The sequence below is a fragment of the Lynx rufus genome, unplaced genomic scaffold (genome assembly GCF_022079265.1).
Source record: "Lynx rufus isolate CCGP_SWC_20201006 ecotype Redwood Valley unplaced genomic scaffold, mLynRuf1.p SCAF_6, whole genome shotgun sequence".
Classification (NCBI taxonomy): Eukaryota; Metazoa; Chordata; class Mammalia; order Carnivora; family Felidae; genus Lynx; species Lynx rufus.
In genome coordinates this window covers 112,003,453-112,027,338 of record NW_025814878.1, presented here as the reverse complement: position 1 = coordinate 112,027,338, position 23,886 = coordinate 112,003,453, and the positions used below count along the sequence as shown (strand labels likewise).

General features: G+C 39.2%; 1 protein-coding gene across 7 annotated transcripts in view; it reads right to left on the bottom strand.

The window, feature by feature from the left end:
• FKBP5 (FKBP prolyl isomerase 5) overlaps nt 1-23,886 on the bottom strand; it is a 120,785-nt gene that overhangs the window by 36,220 nt on the left and 60,679 nt on the right. For all 7 annotated transcript variants that reach the window (XR_006966179.1, XR_006966180.1, XM_047102206.1 and 4 more), the window contains 3 exons: nt 18,988-19,132; nt 3,572-3,714; nt 2,489-2,603 (listed from right to left, as the gene is read on the bottom strand). Coding sequence is in view for 5 of the 7 variants with exons in the window: in XM_047102206.1 (XP_046958162.1) it covers nt 2,489-2,603; nt 3,572-3,714; nt 18,988-19,132 (403 nt within the window). In the remaining 2 variants the exon portion in view is untranslated. The remainder of the gene's footprint in view (nt 1-2,488; nt 2,604-3,571; nt 3,715-18,987; nt 19,133-23,886) is intronic.

The window sequence follows — 23,886 nt, the reverse complement described above, 5'->3', positions numbered from 1 at the left end:
AAAATAGCAACTTTGCAAAGGAGAAACATGGCAGATCCCACCTTAACCAAGTGACCCAAGTTAACATCAATATCATGTACCTCCTGATAATGATGAACTGATAAGGCACGGCATCACTTACATGGTATTTAAAAAAAAAAAAATGTTTAACTCCAACCTAATCATGGAGAACATCAGACAAACCCAAATTGAAATATATTCTAAATAGGCCAGTTGTCTTCAAAAGTGTTAAAATCATGAAAAAACACAGGAAGACTGATAATTGTCACAGACTGGAGACTACTACTAGAGGGACAAAATACAGCACTGGATCCTGAATCTGACCATGACCAGAAGAGGACATCAGTACGGCAAATGAGGAAACTCACACAAGATCTGTAGAATAATATTAACAGTATTTTTTAAAGTTTATTTATTTTGAGAAAGAGAGAGAGAAAACACACGTACGTGAGAGGGAGAAGGGCAGAGAGAAAGAGGGAGAGAATCACAAGCAGGTTCCATTCTGTCAGTGCAGAGCCTGACGCTGGCTTGATCCCACGAACTATGAGATCATGACTTGAGCCAATACCAAGAGTCAGACGCTCAACCAACTGAGCCACCCAGGCACCCCTAATAGTTAATAGTATCTTATTGGTGTTAATTTCCTGATTTTGATAAATGCAGCAATGTGGTGAGGGACGATGTTACCATTAGGGGAAGCTGGATGAAGCATATAAGTGAATTCTCTGTACTAGTTTCGCAATTTGTCTGTAAGGCGAAAATGATTTCAAAACAAAGTTAAAAATAAGGACTCCCACCAAAAATACTACCAAAAGCAAGATGGGATTTAATTTAGCCTGCCCCAAAGTTAACTCTGCAATGGTAGTTTTGTGGCATTGCCTATAATTGGGGAAAGTTTTTCTTTTTAATTTGGTTGACAAAAGCCTCCAGGTTAAAAATATATATTATAAATCGCTGAATCTGGGAGTTACTCTATCATAGGAAAAAAACCTCTGGTTTTTTGATATTTGAAAATATTCATAATAAAAAATTTAAATATCTGTTACAGATAACCTTCTTACATACTTGTTAATGTGCTGAAGATGATGTTCTATCATTCTAGTCACTTTCATAAACATTTAGAATTCTATCATGGAACATTCAGGGCTAACAGGACCTTAGAAATCGAGATGTCTACCCCTGTGTCATTGTAAAGGAAGCCAGAGCCCAGAAAGGCAAGGGCTAGTTAGAGTCTGCTGAAGCTAGAATTCTGCCTCTGGCTCCTGGGCTAGGTATTTCTCCAACATTATACATTTGAGCTCCTCTTCATTTATTCTAAAACTTACCAGGAATGATTGCTACCTAAAGACTTCCAACAGCAATAGTACAATAATACTATTTACAACTGTTTCCAACTAAATAAGTAACTCAATTTGAACTAATTTGCCAGACCCAAGGGAATGAAACATGCATCTCAAGTAGAATATACAAATGGTAAAGATAAGAAAATCAACCATTCTAGTTTACTGTTCTAAATGAACTCTTTATTTTAACTACGCCTTTTATAATAGTTCATATTGTCAAGTACTCTGTTTTCTTAATGGAAGTATTTTTCTATGTTTTCTCATGACTCTCTTTTTAACGGTACTTCAAGCTCAGTGAATGGTGTCTTTCAAACATCTATCCATGCAGAAAGCACCTACCGAACACCCAATGTGTGTAGGGCACTGTAGGTAATGCTGGAAACAAGAAGACTTAAAAAGCTTCTGGGCTTCAAGCCGTCTACTGGAGAAATGGGCAAACACTGACTACAATACAAAGTGACAAGCAGTGGGCGCCATGGTCCATACATTGTGCTCTGGAAGAGTGATCAAGTAATCGGTCGTTGGGAGTATCCTTCCCCCCAGTTTAGCAAGTAAAAAAAATGGAATAGCTGTAAGTTACCCAATAAATGGCAAAGCAAAACATGAACCTAGATCTCCTGACAGACAATGGAATGAACACTATTACCCGATTTTGATCTAACTAAAACGATGAACTTTTGCATCTTGAGACAAGCCAGTGAGACAGGTTTGAGAGCTCTGAAGGACATTACAATCCAACTGCTCTGTTCAGTAACTCTGTAACCTTGGGGCAATTTCTCTGAACTCACTTTTCTCACCTGGGGGTAATAAATCTTATCTCGTAAGGTTATTTTGAGAAATAAATGAGTAAATCCATAAGGCAACTAACATTGCTGCTGGTACACCATGGAGTCCGTAGACTTGGACTTGATGGATAGGATTACATCTTCTGGGTCTACTGAAGCTGGTACAGTAAATACCTAGCATAGACATGTTGGATGAATATTTACCAAATAAAGTCATTAGTAAGTAAATGTTGAATTTAAAACTATTCTTGAGTTGAGCTATATTTGTTTACTTCTAGATTTTTAAAAAGAAATCTCCATTTTATCCCTGTAAATGGAACCCAATTTTAAGGACTTGTTCACTGTCACAGCAATACTTACTTTCTACTGTCGCTCCTTCGTTTGGGTTTGAATATCCTTCTCCTTTCTGTTTGATTCTTCGGATAATGCCTCCATCTTCAAATAAATCCTCTCCTTTGAAATCGAGGAGCTCAATCTAGAAAGGAAAAAAAGATTTGGCTGAGAAAAGACCAAACAGAGCCAGCTTAACATACTTAAAGACAAGGACAACCGATTCTCCTTTCATTTTACAAAATAAAACTCTTTAGTATTTATCTATGCATCTCAGTTATTGGAAAAGTAGGAAAAAAAAGAACGCTGCACTTTCAATACCTGGAAAGAGCCTTCACGTAACGATAATGTCTAGGACTGCATCCTGTGGGGTTGCAGTGCAAAGACAGACAGGAAATACTAGGAAAGCTGCCTTGTGGGCAAAAAGCCAGGGCTACAAGGTGCTGCCCAGAACTGTTTTGTCTGACTCTAGAGGCCACCACCTTTCCACCCCAGATTCATGGAATTCCCTTTTGTAAATGTAAAAATAAATCCTATGAATCAGACCTACAACCAACTAAAGGTGTTTTTTGTTTTTTTGGTTTTATTTTGTTTTACCCAGTTATGACATTTCAGGCATTTCCTCCCTTAATTTTTTAATCACACTTGGACAGATCTATGTAATTCAACACAGAATGAATAATGTTATCACCACCTACTGCTTCTAATGAAGAAGCGAGACCGGTGACAAATTGTAAACCTGTATAATATGAAAGTATCTTACCATTTGGTTTAGGTATATTTCAACACTGGTCTGCCACATTTTCAACGTTGTCTTCTGGTCAACTTTGAGTATGTTATACTCACACCACTGACCAGAACCTTTCTTTTTAAGCCTGGTGTCTTTTGTTTATTTGGATATGATCGTTCAGTGCCAGAAACACGTTTCTAAGAAAGCACTGGCACACACCCCTTGGGTTTGTGGGAAACAATTCAAGAAGCCAAGCTCCAAAATAAATAAGTTGGATCTGATTCTCAACAGCAAGCTTAGCTCCTTGTTCCACTGCCTGTTGCTTCAGAGCCAGCACTATACTAGAACAGAGGCTAACAAGGCAACATCACACACACACTTACCTCAAAAAAGAGAGTTGCATTCGAGGGAATTTTGGGGAGACTGCCAGCAGAGCCATATGCATATTCTGGTTTGCACAGTAAATGGCAGATCTCTCCTTTCTTCATGGTAGCCACCCCAATGTCCCATGCTTTGATAACTTGGCCTACGAGAAAGAAAAAGGTGGTTGAAAGCGATAGGCTGTATTTAAAAATATTTAACTGTCATAAAACAAAAGTTTGAATAAATTTCCTTTACATTACATAATAAGCAGGGGCTCAAAAAGAACCAAGAAATAAATTGATTAAAAAAAATTTTTTTAATGTTTATTTACTATTGAAAGAGAGAGAGAGAGAGAGAGAGAGCGAGCATGAGTGGGGGAACGGCAGAGAGCGAGGGAGACACAGAATCTGAATCAGGCTCCACGCTCTGAGCTGTCAGCACAGAGCCCAACGCGGGGCTCAAACCTGTGAGATTGTGACCTGAACTGAAGCAGGAAGATGTTTAACTGACTGAGACACCCAGGAGCCCTGCCCCCTTTAAATTTTTTTAATGTTTATTTACTTTTGAAGGAGAGAGAGCCAGCGAGCATGAGCAGGGGAGGGGCAGATAGAGAGGGAGACAATAAACTGATTTTTGAGGGTGACCAGAGAAGATTCCCTGCTGAGAAGGAGAACAGTAGTATTAATTTCTAAGTTTCAAAGACTGAATCTTTGAAAAGTGGTAATAACGTAATCTTTGAAATGTAGCTGGGCTGCCGCTGTTGCTTAATTTACAATTTCAACCATAATAAAGGGTATGTTTTCTAGGTACAGATAGAACAAAAATAGTATGGAATGAAATGGAATTTGTCCTAAGGAAGCTTATAATTCAGTTGAGTAGACAAAAACAACAAAACAACTGGAAAAGTATAAATTGCATAAAAGGGCCCATGAAAGAGATCTCCAAATTTAGAAAAAGAAAAAAAATATTTTTGTTTTGTTTTTAAACAAAATGGTTGTGTGTCCTTTTGTCAAATCACAAGAACTACTGAACTCAGAATTTTTTTTTTCTTCTTCCAGGAAACTAAAAGTTGACTTTACTCCTCAACTGTAGAACTATTCTAGTGTACATAATTGTAATTATACCTTACAATAATCAGTCTCAAATCCTTTGGGAAACAAAAAATGTAGGTGATTTAAAGAGGTAAAATACAAAAATGAGGTACTATGTCAATCAAAAACTTAAGTACTGACAGCAGAATCAGGTAAACAAATCCCAGCAGAAGTGAATTTTTTAAAAGTTTATTTATTTGAGAGTGAGACAGTGTATAAGAGCAGGGGAAAAGCAGGGGGAAGGGGGAGTGGGTGGAAGGGGGAGTGGGAGGAGGGGGGAGGAGAGGGGAGGAGAGGAGAGGAGGAGACATAATCCCAAGCAAGCTCTACACTGTAGTGCAGAGCCTGATGTGGAGCTCAAACCCACGAACCACGAGATCATGACCTGAGCCAAAGTCAGATACTTAACCGACTGAGCCACACAGGCACCCCTGAAAGTGAATTTTGAAGAAAGCTATCATCTTGAACTGTGGTAGGATATTAGAGTAAGACGAATTCTATACTAAAGTAGGTAAGTAGGGATGGATAGAACATTCCTGACTCAGGACTACAGCTTGTCTTAAGGACTGTAATTTTTCAAAAGATCAGATACTGTAGTTAAAAATGTTTAAGTTATACATGCCTATTATTCAATCACACACAAGAGAAAAAACAAAGTAAAAGGGCATCCATTCCCTCCTTGTAAGAAGACAGTTTGTTGTTCCTTTTATACCCTTCTGGTACACGCTGTACAGCATATCATGCATTTAATTCTGCTTTTTATTCAATATATATCTTGATCTCTTTCTGTCAGCAGAAAGGAGGATATGCATTATTTTTAGGATATGCATTTTAGAGGTTAAAAATGTAGACTGTTTTAACCACAGACTACCTGGATTCAAATACCAGGTCTGCCCCTTATAAGTAATGTGTAAATTATTTAATCTCTGTGCCTCAGTCTCTCATCTGCAAAATGTAGATAATAACCGTGCCTGCCATATAGTTGTTATGAGAATTGTTAGATAAAATTTGTCAAATGCATGACATAATGACTGGCATATGATATATACTTAAGAACAGCTGTCATTATTCAGGCACCTGGCTGGCTCAGTTGGTAGAGCACGTGACTTTTGACCTTAGGAACAGGAGTTCAAGCCCCACGTTGGGTGTACAGCCTACTTCTAGAAATAAAAATAAACAAATAATGAAAGAACAGCCATCATTATCATCATCATCATAAATACAAATATACAAATACTTGTACAACATTGAATACAATTATTAAATGAGATCTAGTTCATTCTAAATGACAGCATGATATTCCAGTCACTCTCCTATTGAGAAACATATTAACAATAGTCTAAATAAGGATATGTGTCCATACAGGATTGTCTACTTTGTGTGAGAATATTTGGAGAATATTCTAGAAATGCAATGGTGATGTGCACTTTCAATTTGACGGATGTTGCCCAACTGCCCTTCTAAAACAGCTACATCGATTTATTTTTATTTTTAAAAAATGTTTATTTTTGAGAAAGAGCACTTGCAAGTGGGGCAGAAAGAAGGAGACTGAGGATCTGAAGCAGGCTCCAGGCTCTGTGCTGACAGCAGAGAGCCCGACGCAGGGCTCCAACGCACAAACTGTGAGATCATGACCTGAGCCAAAGTCAGACCTGAGCTTAACCAACTGAGCCACCCAAGTGCCCCAGCTATGTCAATTTATATGCTCACACATGGTTCTATTGTGAAAACAGTCCAGAATCATCAGGTGAAATGTAAAGTCTGCTGTTGATAGGTTGCTTTCCTGTCACTGATGCATGCAGTGGGCCCTTGAGGAACATTTTTTTTCTTTACTATCAACTCTGGTATTTTAAGACATACTTGTCCAGGAAATCTTTATATTGTGTGTTGGGGGGAGGGGTAAGGGGGGACTACTGTACATTTTTTCAAGTTATTTAGCCAACTACTGAGGAACAAAGGTCCAGCTATTAAGAATACAAAGATGGCCATTCCCTTCTTCCTTCCAAGGAAGGTGCAATGTAGTATGGCTAGTGGAAGAGAATGATAGGTGCACTGTTTTTGTTTTTGCTTTAAACGAAGCAATGGTAAACACCAACAAAGAGTATAAACAAGGGGCTTTTTGCTTTTGGATGAGGGTTAGAGCAATCAACAAAAGCCCAATTCATTGATAAGATCTACTCTATGCCTAGAAGTTGGAAACATTAGCCTGTGGATTAAATCTATAGGAGCCTTGACCTCAAAAATTCATGCCTGTGCCTTTGCTTTTCTTCTCATTTAGAACATAAAGCTTCTCTTACATCGAATTCCTAATACTGAATGAAAACACATTAGCAAAGAGCCAGACTGGTATGAACACAGGTATATGTTTCTAAAATAGTCAATCCAGGGACTTTCTTTTTTTTTTTTTAATTTATTTGTTTATTTTGAGAGAGAAAGAGAGCACGAATGTAGGTGTGAACAGGAAAGGGGCAGAGAGAGAGGGAGAGAGAAAAGAGTCTTAAGCAGGTTTCACACTGTCAGTGCGAGCCCGACACAGGGCTAGAACTCACGAACTGTGAGACCGTGACCTGAGCCAGTCACAAATCAGATGCTCAACCCACTGAACGACCCAGGTGCCCCCAGGGACTCTTCTTAAAAAGTACTTCCCCCTGTTGTGATGACTACCGGGTGATGTATGAAGTGTTGACTCACTAAATTGTACACTTGAAACTAATATTACACTGCATGTTAACTAACTGGGATTTAAATACAAACTTAAAAAAAAAAAAGTATCTTCCCCCCGATTAAAAAAACAAAAAGTAACAATACATACTTATTATAGAACACCTAGAAATTATAGAAAAGCATAAAGAGTAAAATAAAAAAACCTCTGAAATTCCAGCATCTGGGGTAAACTGTCAATTTCCTGGTTCATTTCTTTCCAATTATATGTTCACTTGGTTTGCATTTATAATCTGATTATAATCTCAATTACATTAATAAACATTTAGGTTCTTCCTTTATTCTTCTGACTTTTATAAAGTTCTGATGAACTGATGGATGAATGGATAAAGAAGATGTGGTGTGTATATATATATGTGTGTGTGTACACACACACACACACACACACACACACACACACACTTGGCAATCAGAAAGAATGAAATCTTGCCATTTGCAACTACGTGGATGGAACTAGAGGGTATTATTCTAAGCAAAATTAGTTGGAGAAAGACAAATATCATATGACTTCACTCATGTGAGGACTTTAAGATACAAAACAGATGAACATAAGGGAAGGGAAGCAAAAATAATATAAAAACAGGGAGGGGGACAAAAACATAAGAGACTCTTAAATATGGAGAACAAACAGAGGGTTACTAGAGGGGTTGTGGGAGGGAGGATGGGCTAAATGGGTAAGGGGCATTAAGGAATCTACTCCTGAAATCATTGTTGCACTATATGCTAACTAACTTAGACATAAATTTTAAAAAAAAGTTCTGATGAACAATTTTGCACCTACATCTTTACGTAACTTTTTCTGTATAATAAAAGCCTCTTACCTGATAATCAGAGCTATATAGTTGGGAGGTTAATTTAAAATGTTGTTTGGGATTCTCGCTCTCTGCCCCTCCCCTGCTCCCTCAATGAATGAGTAAATCATTTGCAATTTACAATGTGGGTTTCTTTAAAGTGGACTGAGAACCAGAAGATACTTGTAAAGCAATCAGTACATAGAATTCTTCTGGTAAAATGTGTTCTGAAGGGCTTGTTTTTGCCTTTTACCCATCCCTAATTCAACAACAATTTGCAAAATGCTTTTAGCAATTTACCTTAGTAAGGCTTTCCAAAAATGTCCAAGTTTTCACAGAAATAATTCCTCTTTCTTTCTACACTAATTTAAGTGTTTTATATATTAATTAAATTATATAATTACAAAAAGTACAATGGCTATAAACAGGTTTCAAGTGATTCTTAGTAACAGTCTGAGGGAGAAAAATGCAGGCCCTAACATCCAGAAACTGCTGGACACTGATAGCTAGGCCTTACTGATGTCTGAAGCTGGCCTGGGGGAACCTAGGCCATGCTATTCTCCCGGTGCACACAAACAATCTCACTAAATACCAACATCAGACAAGGTCACTCTGAGACCATGAAAAAGTGAGACAAAACAAAAACACTTCAAAATTTTGGACAAAAAATAAGGTCATTGTGCAACCTACAAAATACCAAATATCCCCCTCTCCTGGCAGCCAGGAGTGACTGCTGCTTCTCCAGCAGGTAGGGCTTTAGTCTCTTGTCTATTTGGCCTTCCTCCTAGATAAGATTTGTTAAGATCCCCAAAGAATCACCCCACATCCTAGCAATATCCAATCCAGAGCAAAGGAGCTCTTCCTTAATCCCTTCCCCAAATCACCCAATACAAAAGCCTAAATCCTAAAATAAATCCCTTTGAACACTCTTACTGAAACACCACACAGTCTCTCACGTGCATTTTACCTCTACAATGAGTAATCAACCCGGCTTGTTCAATGACAGCTATGTTCCTAGTGGTCTATGGCTGGAGGGCATTGACAAGGCACACTCAATTGGCTGAAGCACAGTGTAGGACCACACCACAGAACAGGAAACCAGCAGTATTGCTCAACATCTTTACAAACAGAACGGGGAGCATCATCAATCCGGGGTTGGTTAAGCAAGCTTCTACCATACTTTCTTAGGTTCAATTTGTAGAAGCAGAATTACGGGGTCAAAGCATAAACATTTTACAGATTCTTCTTGATCTTTAGGATCATAATTATAGGCATCATGTACCAAGAATATATAATTTGTTCTCACACTTGATCTGGACTTCCAATTTTACTAGCTCAAATATAATTTATCAATTTCAGGAGTCCTATTTCATTTGTAACAATAACTGAAATAAAAACATATATATAAACAAATCTATAGCATAGCTACCCCTAAGTTTAAAGGCTCTCTCTACATATGTAACCACAGGCAATTGAAAAACTTAAAAGTATACAAGAAGACTAGTATCAAAGCAATAAACTGTACTTTTTTCTTGCTTCTGCAAAGTGTAATCGAAGAATACATTTTAAGACATAAAATTTTATAGGTTCAATGTAGGTTCATCAATCCTAACAAGTGGATCACTCTGGTGGAGGGTGTTGTTAAGGGGGAAGCTATGCCTGTGTAGGGATGGGAGATACATGAGAACTCTGTACCTTCTGCTCAGTTTTACTGTGAACCTAAAAGTGCTTTAAAAGTCAATTCTAGGGGCGCCTGGGTGGCGCAGTCGGTTAAGCGTCCGACTTCGGCTCAGGTCACGATCTCGCGGTCCGTGAGTTCGAGCCCCGCGTCAGGCTCTGGGCTGATGGCTCGGAGCCTGGAGCCTGTTTCCGATTCTGTGTCTCCCTCTCTCTCTGCCCCTCCCCCGTTCATGCTCTGTCTCTCTCTGTCCCAAAAATAAATAAATATAAAAAAAAAAAAGTCAATTCTACTGGGGCGCCTGGGTGGCTCAGTCAATTAAATGTCCAACTTCAACTCAGGTTATGATTGCATGGTTTGTGAGTTCGAGACCCACGTCAGGCTCTGTGCTGACAGCTCAGAGCATGGACCCTGCTTTGGAATCTGTTCCTCTCCCCCTCTCCCTCCCCCATTCATGCTCTGTCTCTCTCTCTTAAAAAAAAAAAAAAAAAAAAAGTCTATTAAAAAAATCATAGGGGCGCCTGGGTGGCTCAGTCAGTTAAGCATCCGACTTCGGCTCAGGTCATGATCTCACGGTCTGGGAGTTCGAGCCCCGTGTCAGGCTCTGTGCCAACAGCTCAGAGCCTGGAGCCTGCTTCGGATTCTGTGTCTCCCCTTCTCTCTGACCCTCCCCTGTTCATGCTCTGTCTCGCTCTGTCTCAAAAATAAATAAACTTTAAAAAAAATTTTAAAAATCATATTAACAAAATTTAACAAAGTAACCCAAGTGTCCGTAGATAGATGAATGGATAAAGATGTAGTTTATATACACAATGGAATATTATTTAGGTATAAAAAAGAATGAAATCTTGCCATCTGTAACAATATGGGTGGATTTAGAGGGTATAATGCTAAGTGAAATAAGTCAGAGAAAGACAAATACCATATGATTTCACTCGTATGTGGAAACAAATGAACAAAGAAATAAAAGACAAATAAACCCAGACTTTTGAATACAGAGAACAGTTACCAGAGGGGAGGTGGGCAGGCTATGGGCAAACAGGTGAAGGGGATCAAAGAGTACACTTATCTTGATGAGCACTGAGTAATGTACAGAACTGTTTATTGTACACCTGAAACTAATGTAACACTGTATGTTAATTACAAAATTTTTTTAATGTTTTGTTTTTGTTTTTTTTTTGAGAGACAGAGAGAGACAAAGCACGAGCAGGGGAGGGCAGAGAGAGAGGGAGACACATAATCCAAAGCAGGCTCCAGGCTCTGAGCTGTCAGCACAGAACCCAACTCGGGGCTCAAACCCATGAACCATGAGATCATGACCTGAGCCGAAGCTGGAGCCTTAACCGACTGAGCCACCCAGGCACCACAACACTGTATGTTAATTATACTGGAAAATAAATAAATTTATAAAATAAAAAATCAGATAACACATTTTAAAATACATTTTGATTTAATCATGAATACTTTCATTTACAATAAAGACTATAGTGACCACTTTAGAATATTCTAATTTTTCTCTTTATTGATTTAAAACATTTTATAACATTGTGGTAAAATACAGGGGCGCCTGGGTGACTCAGTCAGTTAAGCATCCGAGTTTGGGTCACATCATGATCTCACGGTTCATGGGTCTGAGCACGGCACCAGGCTCAAAGCTGACAGTGCAGAGCCTAGGAATTCTCTCTCTCTGCCCATCCCTTGCTTTCTCTTTCTCTTCCTCTCTCCCTCCCACAAAATAAACTTAAAAAAAAAATTGTGGCAAAATACACGTAACATAAAATATGCCATCACAACCATTTTTAAGTGTACAGATCAATACTGTTACATATATTCACACTGTTGTGCAACCAGACTAAAACCTTTTCATCTTGCAATGCTAAAACTCTACCCATTAAACAACTTCCCATTTCTTTCTACCCCAAGCCTGTGGCAAGAATTTCATTTGACTCCGTTTCTGTGAATTTGATTATTCTAGATTCACCTAGATGTCAGGGGAATTATGTATGTCTTGTTTTTCAAAAGCTATTATTTTTCAGTTATCTCTACACTCAACGTGGTGCTCGAACTTACAACCCATAAGATCAAGAGTCACATGCTCTACCAACAGAGCCAGCCAGGTGCCCCATATAGTATTTGTCTTTTCTTTTTTTTTAAAAAATTTTTTTTCAATGTTTATTTATTTTTGGGACAGAGAGAGACAGAGCATGAACGGGGGAGGGGCAGAGAGAGAGGGAGACACAGAATCGGAAACAGGCTCCAGGCTCCGAGCCATCAGCCCAGAGCCTGACGCGGGGCTCGAACTCACGGACCGCGAGATCGTGACCTGGCTGAAGTCGGACGCTTAACCGACTGCGCCACCCAGGCGCCCCAGTATTTGTCTTTTCATGACTAGTTCACTTCACTTAGTGTATCCTCAAGTTCCATCAGTGTTGTCACATGTGTCAGATTTCCCTCTTTTTTAAGGCTGAATAATATTCCACTGTATGTATACACGAATTTATTTATCCATTCATCTAGAGATAAACACTTGGGCTGCTTCCATCTTTTGGCTATAATGAATAATGCTGTTAACAAATAGGAGTGTACAAATATATCTCTTTGAGACACTGCTCTCAGTTCTTCTGCGAACATACTCAGAAGTAAAATTGCTGGGTCGTGGGGTAGTTCTATTCTTAATTTTTTGAGGAAATGCCATACTGTTTTCCATTGTGGCTGCACCATTCTACATTCCTACCAACAGCATACAAAGGTTTTCAGTTTCTCCACAGCCTTGCCACATGCTGTTTCCTCTCCCACCTTTTTTTGATAGTAGCCACCCTGATGGGTATGAGGTGGTATCTCAGTGCAGTTTTGATCTGTATTTCCCTAATTATTAGTGATGTTGAGCATCTTCTCATATGCTAGTCAGGCCATTTATATATGTATACACACACACACACACACACACACACACACACACACGGAGAAATGTCTTTCATTGCCTATTTTATAATCAGTTTATTTGTGGTTTTTCATTGTTGATGAATTATAGGAGTTCATTATAATGACAAGGGATCAGATATTTGCAAACAGTCTCCCATTCCATAGGCTGCCTTTTCACTCTGTCATTGTATCCTTTGATGCACAGCTTTTAATTTTGATGTAGTCCAAGTTATATATTTTTTACTCTTGTTGCCTGTTGCTTTTGGTGTCCTATCTAAAAAATCATTGTCAAATACAATGTCAAAGCTTTTCCTCTATGTTTTCTTCTAAGAAAATATAGTTTTAGGTCTCATGTTTAGACCTTTGATGCATTTTTTAGTTAATCTGTGTATATGGTATAAAGGCTACAACCTTCACTATGTTGCATGTGAATATCCAGCTTTCCCACCATCATTTGTCAAAAAGACTGTTTTGTTTTTTATAATTTTTTTAATGTTTATTCATTTTGAGAGAGTGAGAGAGTGAGAGGGGGAGAGGGGCAGAGAGAGGGAGACAGAGAATCCCAAGCAGGCTCCACACCGTCAGCGCAGAGCCTGAACTGTGAGATCATGACCTAAGCCAACACCCAGAATCGGACGCTTAACTGACTGAACCACCCCACCCAGACACCCCACTGAAAATACTGTTCTTTCTCTATTAACTAGTCTTGGCACCCTAGATGAAAATTATTCACTATATAACTTTTAAATGTAGGTATGCATTTGAAATATGAACATATTTAAAATTCTACAGGATGAAAGATGTATTATATAGAAAAATACTTTTTAATGTGGGAATAGAGGACAAAAAAGATAAAATAATTTTGCCGTAGAAGGGTTTCCATTCAAAACAGAAGAGTTGATACTCTCTTAAATATAAGCATAATCACTAATAAGTTTCAGATAATTAAAAACACACATCTGATTTATTCCTGCTTTACCTTCATTGAAGGATTTCCAGGACTTAGTACAAATTTCTGCTATTTTAATTCTATGAGTATTTTGCTAATATTTTCTATTAAAAAAAAAGAAAATTGCATATCATTATAAAATGGACAACGTTGGGGCACCTGAGTGGCTCAGTCGGTTAAGTGTCCGACTTTGGCTCAGGTCATGATCTCGTGGTTCTTGAGTTCAAGCCCCACATCAGGCTCTGTGCTGACAGCTCAGAACCTGGATCCTGCTTTGGATTCTGTGCCTCCCCCTCTCATCCCTCCCCCACTCACACTTCTCTGTCTCTCAAAAATGAATAAACGTTAAAAAATAAAAAAAAATATATGGACAATGTTTTTCTTCTTTTTATACTAGATAAAGCAAATTAGCTTTTCCTGTTTACTTTTTCCTCTTATGAATTGTTTTGGTTCTATTTCAGAATGTCTTACAAAAGGGCTCTGATAATCCTCTCTACTCTTACCAAAAGTATCTTGATTATGAATTGAACAAATAAATTTACATTTTAAGATTCTTCTAAGGTGATCATGCCTTCTGTTACATTCATTTTTGGCAGTTCTCTGATTACTAAGAAAACTGATCACAGGAGAATATCTTCCCATTCTCATGGCTTTATAATTTTTTTAAAAAGAGAGGGAAAATAGGAATGGTAGCATAATCTGACCTGGGACAGCCTCATTAAGGATTAACATCAACTCTGCCAGGCTAAACTGTTAGATACTTGAAGGCAGGAGTCAGGTCTTGATTATTTTCTATTTCCTAAAGAATTATAAACTATAATACCATAACATTATACTCAATTAAACAACAGGGTCCATGCTATAATTTTATATAAATGGAGTTAGAAATTTGTTAGCTTCCCACGGTTTAGTCTCACCCTGCCCCAACAGGCTTCTCCCCAGTATCCATTAACAGAGCAATGGAAATCAACAGCATTCTTCCTCTACTGCAAAGCACCAGGTAAAGCCAAAGAACGTACTTTCTCAAAGTTTGCTGTCTTTCTGGCTCACACTTTTGGAGAAGGTTAGAAAAATTAAATATTTTGGCCTAAAAGCAATCCTGAATACTCCTAAACTGCATGTAAAACAAACAAACAAAAACCCAGATGTTAAGGATATATTTAAGTGGGAGCAAAAGCATCAACAGAAATTTAAAGGGAGCACATGGTTAAGCCACAAACAACCCACAGGAAGTTGGCTACACGGTTACCCATTACTAGTAGTGCTTTACCAGTTGTAAGATGTTGTCAAGACTTAAAGTGCATGAAAAAAACATACTTCAATTTAAAAAAAAACAACAAACTTTCAAAATAGGAATTCAACCCATAACATCAAGCAGGTAATAGCAAAAATTTTGCTTTTTAAAAAATTTTATTTATTTATTTTGAGAGAGAGAGAGAGAGAGAGAGAGAAAGGGAGGGAGGGAGGGAGGGAGAGAAAGAGCACGAGCTGGGAGGGGCAAAGGGAGAGGGATACACAGGATCCCAAGCAGTCTCCACACTGTGAGCGCAGAGCCCAACACGGAGCTCAAACCCATGAACCACGACATCATGACCTGAGCAGAAACTAAGAGTCAGACACTTAACTGATTAAGCCACCCAGGTGCCCGCAGAAACTTTGCTTTTGATAAACCTCTGTAACTACAGCATTCCTGTAAGAAAAGTGTCTGTCTGGTGTACAGCAGGCACTCAGTAAATTCTGCTGGATGAGGACCTATTTCGTTTTTGTACCTAGTTTAAGCTAGTTTTAAACCTTAAGATACATACACCTTGAAAGAAATTGCTTGTGTTTGAATCCTGGCCCTACCACTTTATTGTATAACCATGGGCTAATGGCTTACTTCTTCTCTCTGTAGTGTCCTCATATGTAAACAAAAAACCCAAACCAAATGAAAACAAAAATGGTCAATCATAATAGGTAAGCCATAAAAAAAATTAGCAAAGTAGACTTCATCAAAATTAAAATTGTTCCTTTAAAGACCAATTAAAATGAAAAGGCAAGGCAGGGGCATCTTGGTGGCTCAGTTGGTTAAGCATCCGATTTTGGCTCAGGTCATGATCTCACGGTTTGTGGGTTCGAGCCCTGCATCAGGCTCTGTGCTGACAGCTCAGAGCCTGAAGCCTGCTTCAGATTCTGTGTCTCCCTCTCTCTCTGCCCCTCCCCTGTGTGCTCTCTCTTTCAAAAATAAACATTTAAAAAAAAACCCACAAAAAATTATAAACTGCCTGCCAATGTTTCTTGCTTTATCTTAGTCTTTTATGGTTTTCATTCCTGTAATCTTTACAGAAGGTACAAGAATGAAATCATAGCCAGAATTAATCTTAATGCTTTTCTACAGATGCACCTCCTTTTTAGAGGAGCAGGGAAGGTTAGGTGGCTTACTCATGTTAACATAACACAGGAAAGAGTGAAGATAGGAACTCTGGCTTCCTAACACCCAGGTGGATGCTCTCCCCAAGAGACCACACTGTCTCTAGACAGGTGTGTCATAGGTACCAAGTCAACTGAAAGCTGCCTCTTTTATCTCTGCTCAAAATTCTAGGAAACATAAAAGACTCATTCAGCATAGGGTAGTTTATTAAGAAAATGCAGGTAGAAAAGACAGCAGCGTAAGTTCTTAGCAATTCTTTTTTTTCCCCCCAGTTCTTAGCAATTCTTAGCAAGTCTACTCGCAAAGATAGCTGCTGAAGAGACTTGTTGGCTTAAATCCATCAACTTCTTTAGGACAGAAATTCAAAGGGTAGAGTAAGAGTTTGAAGGGGGCAGGGGGAGCAGTGGAAACACAGATGTCTGATGAGGCCATTTACTCTGAGGTCATCTAAATTAAATGCTGATGCCACAGCCATGCTGGTGGCCCTGGAGGTTCACATCTCTGAATCAACAAAAAAGAAAAAAATTCTAATTTAACTGTCAATCATTACCCGCTTTCTCGACAAAAAGAATCTGTATTTGATTGCCATCGTACTGAAACACAAGATTAATCTCACACGAGCCACCAACTCACTGAAGACCCAAAGGAGAAGGGAGCAGTGGCACAGGCTGCACCAGAGCCCGGGAAGGGTACAGCCGGACAAGAAGCAGGAGTCACCAGGACACAGGCCTGTGAGTACCAGGAAAGGCAGGGTACAAGAGAGGCAGAAAGAGTTTAAGTCTGCAGTTCCTCACTGGCTCTTTTCTTTCCCAGACCATGCCTGGTTAACAAATCATTTCAGGTGGTACAGTAAAAAATGAAAGGGGTTATAGTCAACACTGAGCCATGGTGGTAGACCAGTGCGGGGGGGGGGGGGGCAATCCTTTTCTCCCACACTTAATCTGGGAACGAACTAGAGATCTGTTCTATCTGTAGCAGATAAGGATTAAAAACAGTGGTAACTCAGCCACTAACTTTCAACAAGCCACATGGTCCACAAAGTCTAGTTTCATGTATGGGCTATTATTCTCACAAGATTAAAGAAACTAAATTAAATTACTAAATTACTAAATTAACTAAAGACACGCAAAAGCATTTGAAAATGAATTAGTAAAAATAACACTTAAGACCTGAAAATAGTGCTTCTCAACCTTTTTCCTCAGGACCCCTTTAATCTTAAAAATTGAAGACCCCAAAGAACTTGTTTATCTATCTCCTGATATCTACCACATTAAAAATTAAATAGTTACTTACCAATTCAAAAATAGTACATTTACTATTGAAAAATAGTAACAGCCTCATATATGTTAAAACAAAAAAATTTTTTATGAAAAGCAACTATATTTGTAAAAAATTAGTGAGGACAGCATTGTTTTGCAGTTTAACAAGTGTAAAACGTGTCTGACTTGACAGAAGACAACCAAATTCTCATACCTACTTCTGCATTCATCTGTTGCAATCTGAGTTTAAATCTACAGAAAAAATCCAAACCCAAAAGATAGATAGGTGGAAAAGGTAGGACTACTTTAACAGCCTTTTCAGATAATTATGAATATAATCATCTGAGAGGACATGCAAGCTGGAGAAGTGGCAGTTTCATAAAAGTTAGTTGCAATGGAGAATCTGAAAGCAGATCAAGGAACTTTTCGTTAATATTATGTTACACTAAAATCCACTGATCTAGCCTGCAAAATGAATGGATCTTTTTAGTCACACATGATTTTGTAACATCTTGTATTGGGAAAATATTCGTTCACTGAGTTACACAGATCTTCCACACGTTAACACATTTCACTGGATGATATTTTAAAAACCACATTCCTGAACATCCATCGATCTCATCAGAAGTCTTTTAAGTTCTGGGAAGCTGTCAAGCTCACCGTGGCAGATACAAATTTCCCAGAACTAGAATTTTCATTTGAAAACTCAATGGTTACAAATACTGTCAGCTGTTTTCCTGGAAGTGACAGGCTCGTTTCATTCATTTTTAAGAAAGTTATCTGCCAAATACTGAATAATCAAATCCGAACAATAACGGTTTGCCCTTTTTTTTCTTTTTTTTTCTTTCTTTTTTTTTTTTTAACATTTATTTATTTTTGAGACACAGAGAGACAGAGCATGAACAGGGGAGGGTCAGAGAGAGAGGGCGACACAGAATCCAGAAGCAGGCTCCAGGCTCTGAGCTGTCAGCACAGAGCCCGACGCGGAGCTCGAACTCACGGAGAACAAGATCATGACTTGAGCCGAAGTCAGACGCTTAACCGACCGAGCCACCCAGGCGCCCCCAGTTTGCCCTTTCTAATAAAAATGGTGTTTTCTGGAAAAATGCACCTCATTCAGTTCTTCACTCAGGTTAAGTGCACAAGTGCTTTCCCAGGAGACAACCACTGTCCTCGGGTACAGAAGTGTGCCCTGTGTGCCTCCCTGTCTGTCACAAAACAGCAGAACAATGCCAAAGCCGAGGATTAGGATTTAATACGATTGGTATTTTTTACACTGTTATCAAGGACATTAAGTGACATGGGCTTCCCTCCTTTTTCTTCTTTAAACAGCGAATGAGGGCATCGAAGAATATCAATTACTCATATAGTTTGTGCCGTAGCCCAGATCTGTGCTAACGGCAGCAGCAGTTTTTACCACTGTAGCTTTTGTACCATCAGTGCGAATGTCAACACGGTAAAAAGCTAGACAACATCTTAATAACATTATGAAAATAACTTTGACATTATGGACCCCCTAAAAATCTACTAGCTCCTATACAGGATCGACCAGCTTCTATATAATATAAATAGCAATAAGTCTAAGCAAAACACAACTCAAAAAACACCCTCTTACCTTTGCCAAGACTAAAGACAAACGGTTCATTTCTATCATGACTGGAATCAAATTTCTTTCCATTTGACAATTTTCCTTTGTAATGGACATAAACTTTGTCTCCAATCATTGGCATTTCCTCACTATTTCCCACTCTTTTGACAATCTGGAAAAGACAAACATCAAAAAAAGGAGCTGATTTTATTCTAATCAAATAAAAAAGGTCACAGAATCCATTCTACATTACCCAGGCAGATTTGCAAATAATTACCTGTCCTTTCTCAAGGCTTCCCTCCCAGTTCTCTCAATAATTCTGTTAGGAAACCTTCCTATACTACTCTAAATCTTTAATGCTATATTTAATTTCACTGTCAAGCACACTATCCCCTCAAAATAAGGTAATAATATAACCAATAGATCCTGCTTCATGCTTTGACACTAAAATCTCTCAAAACATAGAACCAGTTCACATATAAACTGAATCAGAACAAAAAGATGAGTGGCCTTTCAAAAATCTTCAAAAAGAAGTCTAAAGCAAGTTTCAAAAGGTGAGATTTTATTTACTTCCCTCTTTTGCTAAAAACATTACCTTTTGACTAAATTCCACTAGTTTGGTTTACTTTCTTTTTTTTATTTATTTATTTATTTTTTAATTTTTTTTTCAACGTTTTTTATTTATTTTTGGGACAGAGAGAGACAGAGCATGAACGGGGGAGGGGCAGAGAGAGAGGGAGACACAGAATCGGAAACAGGCTCCAGGCTCTGAGCCATCAGCCCAGAGCCTGACGCGGGGCTCGAACTCACGGACCACGAGATCGTGACCTGGCTGATGTCGGACGCTTAACCGACTGCGCCACCCAGGCGCCCCAAGTTTGGTTTACTTTCAAAAAGCTCAACTTCCTAGTATAACAGGTTCCACTTCCTTTTATATGAAGAATATTCAATGTGCAAAAAACCCAGCATCACTGCATAGTTTGATATGATACTGAAAAACTTGTTTTCTAGTAAAGCAAATGCCAAAAAAAAAGCTCCAGGCTGAAAAATATTTAGCTGTCATAAAATCCAGTATACTTATTTTGTTCTTGGCAGAGTAGGCCACTAATGCAGTTGGTCAGTTCTGGGAAAAGAAAATCAAATCCAGGCGTCTGGTGGTATAATTTATTCTGTCAATCACCTATGCCAAATTAATCATCTTTATTAGGTAACAGAGGATGGTAGCTCATGCCCAAGAAACATCGTATTAGGGGAAGAGTCTGAAACTTTATATAAAGAATTCAATCATTTGCTCCTAAGTTCTTTAAGTTGTGTCCTACCAGCCCCGCCCTCTTATCACCATGTAAACACGGTAAACTTCTATTCTACAACTTTCTTAGTTCAAAAGTCCAGACATTGTTTACAGGAAAAGAATCGGAGGAGCCTGGGTGGCTCAGTCGGCTAAGCGTAGGACTCTTGACTTTGTTTGGCTCAGGCCATGATCTCAGGGTCATGAGATTGAGCCCAATGTTGGGTTCCGCACGGAACATGGAACCTGCTTGAGATTCTCTCTCTCCCTCTCCTCCCTCATCCACTCTCTCTCAAAAAATAAAAAAATAAAGATGAGAACCATTACTGCAACTCCACTAAAAACCTGTTAGAACTAATCAATGAATTCAGTGAAGTGGGAGGATTCAAAATCAACACACAGAAATCAGTTGTGTTTCTATACACTTGTTAAAAAGGAAGTAATGGAAAAACAAAACAATCCCCAAAATGTAAATCAAACCCACGAGACTTTACCTCACCTTTTAGAATGGCTGTGATGAGAAAGACGAGAAAAAACAAGTGCTGGTGAGGATATGGAGAAAAGGGAACCTTCGTGCACTGGTGGCAGGAATGTAAATGGGTGCTGCCACTGTAGAAAATAGTGTGAAGTTTCCTCAATAAATTAAAAATAGAATTACGATACGATCCAGCAATTCTACTTCTGGGTATTTATCTGAAGAAAACGAGAACACTAGCTCAAAAAGATCTATGCACCCCATGTTCAGGGCAGCAATATTTACAACAGCTAAACCCTGGAAACAATCTAAGGATCCATACGCAAATGAATGGATCAAGAGAAATGTGGCACATATATACACAGTGGAATGTTAATTCAGCCACAATAAAGAACACAATCTTGCCATTTGTGACAACATGGATGGATCTTAGGAGCATTATGCTAAGTGACAGAGAAAGACAGACACTGTGTGATCTCACTTATATGTGACATCTAAAAAAGCTGAACTCATAACAGAGAATAGAATGTTAGTTGCTAGGGGCTCTGGGTAGGAGGAAATGGGAAGATGTGAGGAGGTGCCTTAAGCAGTTGCATTAAGGAATGAATTTTAGTCTCGATTCATTTTAAAAATGTAAGCTCCACAGTGTAATTTTATTTTCCTGAGCTAGTCACTGACTTCCCAGACGTGCCTTGGTCTTTTAAAAAGTTATGTATGTAATAGGGAATAAACGAGGTTACTACAGATGAGGCACTGTGCTAAATGCTTTATATAATCCCAGTAACTCTATGAGGTAGGTAGTAGTATTGTTCCAATTTTACAGTGAGGAAATTTCATCAAAGAGAGGTTAACTACATCGCCCCATGTCGCACAGTTAGTAGACTATTTAATCTTAACCAAAAGCCCCATGGTGAAACCTAAGGCTCTAGACAGTGATAAGTGATATGATTTAAAGGGCTTACAATCTCAAAATGCGTCTTACAAGCCTAAAAATCTCATCAGATTTACTCCCTGGAACAAAACAGGGTTGGAGGCAGGTTGAGGAACATGTTCTCTGCATGGGTGGGTACACTGAAAACATGAAAGAGAAAGACTTAAATAGAGCGAGGAGATGCTGCAGACTGCCTGCACAATTTCTACTGTCTCTAGAAGTATCCTGGAGTTTGGGATAAGGAATTCATATAGTTATAGACTGAGAAGCCCTCTGAAAAATGAGAGCATGATACAAATCTATGGCATAAAGCCCTTATTTCTGTAGTTGAAAGTCTTCCAAAATTTGGCTTAGCATGTAGCAAGCTAACGGTAAAACAACTACATTCGGAAGATTCAGGCACAGAAAAAAAAGCTTTCACACAAGCAAGATCAGACAAAACAAACTAAAAAATTCTCATTTACTACTGCTGACACATGGAGATACTAAAACTCACTTAGTGATAATACTTAGAATGTGGGAGATCATACTTTCAGGGAAAAATAATTAACTATACAAAACTTGTCCATGTAACAACAATGTAGGAGAAGGCATGACTTAATACACCTAAAGCATTTAACCTTCTCTCAGCTGCAGTTTATTAATTTATATGGAATTCAAATATACATTTTCCATCAATAAAATGGAAGGATTAACAGGTGCTCTGGTCGTCTCACAAGACCACTGTGAGATACAAATGAAAAAAAGACACAGGGGCACCTGGGTGGCTCAGTCGGTTGAGTGTCCGACTTCAGCTCAGGCCACGATCTCACGGTTTGTGGGTTCGAGCCCTGCGTCGGGCTCTGTGCTGACAGCTCAGAGCCTGGAGCCTGCTTCGGATTCTGTGTCTCCCTCGCTCTCTGCCCCTCCCCCCTGCTTGTCCTCTGTCTCTGTCTCTGTCTCTCCCAAAAATAAACAAACATTAAAAAAAACCACTATACATAGAAATGACTAATTACACGGTGAAAACCATACACAGTTTTTACTTTTAATTTTTAATTTTAGAGAGGGAGAGAGTGCGAGCAGGGCAGAGGGGCAGAGGGAGAGAAAGAGGACAAAGCAGGCTCCACACTTAGCATGAGCCCAAAACAGGCCTCAATCCCACGACCCTGGGATTACGACCTGAGCTGAAACCAAGAGTTGGACACTCAACCGACTGAGCCACCCAGGTCCCCTGTAGTGTTTTAATGAGGAAAGCTAATTCCGAAGTAAGATATATTCTTGGATGAAACCTCACAAAATATCTTCACTGCACAAACAAGAATCTGTATGTAAAAACAATCCTTTTGAACCCTGCAAGCTGGCTTTTCTTTTTCCTTTTTTTTTTTTTTTTTAAATTTTTTTTTTCAACGTTTATTTATTTTTGGGACAGAGAGAGACAGAGCATGAACGGGGGAGGGGCAGAGAGAGAGGGAGACACAGAATCGGAAACAGGCTCCAGGCTCTGAGCCATCAGCCCAGAGCCCGACGCGGGGCTCGAACTCACGGACCGCGAGATCGTGACCTGGCTGAAGTCGGACGCTTAACCGACTGCGCCACCCAGGCGCCCCTTCTTTTTCCTTTAGTAAGTCTTCTGGATTGTCATTAGCTAGCTTTCACGTCCTTAAATATTACGTTAAAATAACCACCCATGCATACACGCTGAGAACTGGGGGACTCTATCTAAGTCCTATGTCATTTGGATCTGGCCCCCAGATCTGTATTTCCTATGATCTAGGATACTGGGCAGGTTAATTCACCCACCGGGGCCTCAATTTCACCATCTCTCTGGGAATAAAAATAAACCTCGGGTGCCTGGGTGCTCACTCGGCTCCGGTCATGATTTCGCAGTTTGTGGGTTCCAGCCCCCCCCATCGGGCTCTGTGCTGACAGGGTGGATCCTGCTTCAGATCTTCTGTCCCTTTCTCTCTCTGCCTCTCCACAGCTTGTGCGCTCTCGCTCTCTCTCTCTCAAAAATAAATAACCTTTAAAAAAAATTTTTTTTTTTAAATTTTTTTTTCAACGTTTATTTATTTTTGGGACAGAGAGAGACAGAGCATGAACGGGGGAGGGGCAGAGAGAGAGGGAGACATAGAATCGGAAACAGGCTCCAGGCTCTGAGCCATCAGCCCAGAGCCTGACGCGGGGCTCGAACTCACGGACCGCGAGATCGTGACCTGGCTGAAGTCGGATGCTTAACCGACTGCGCCCCTA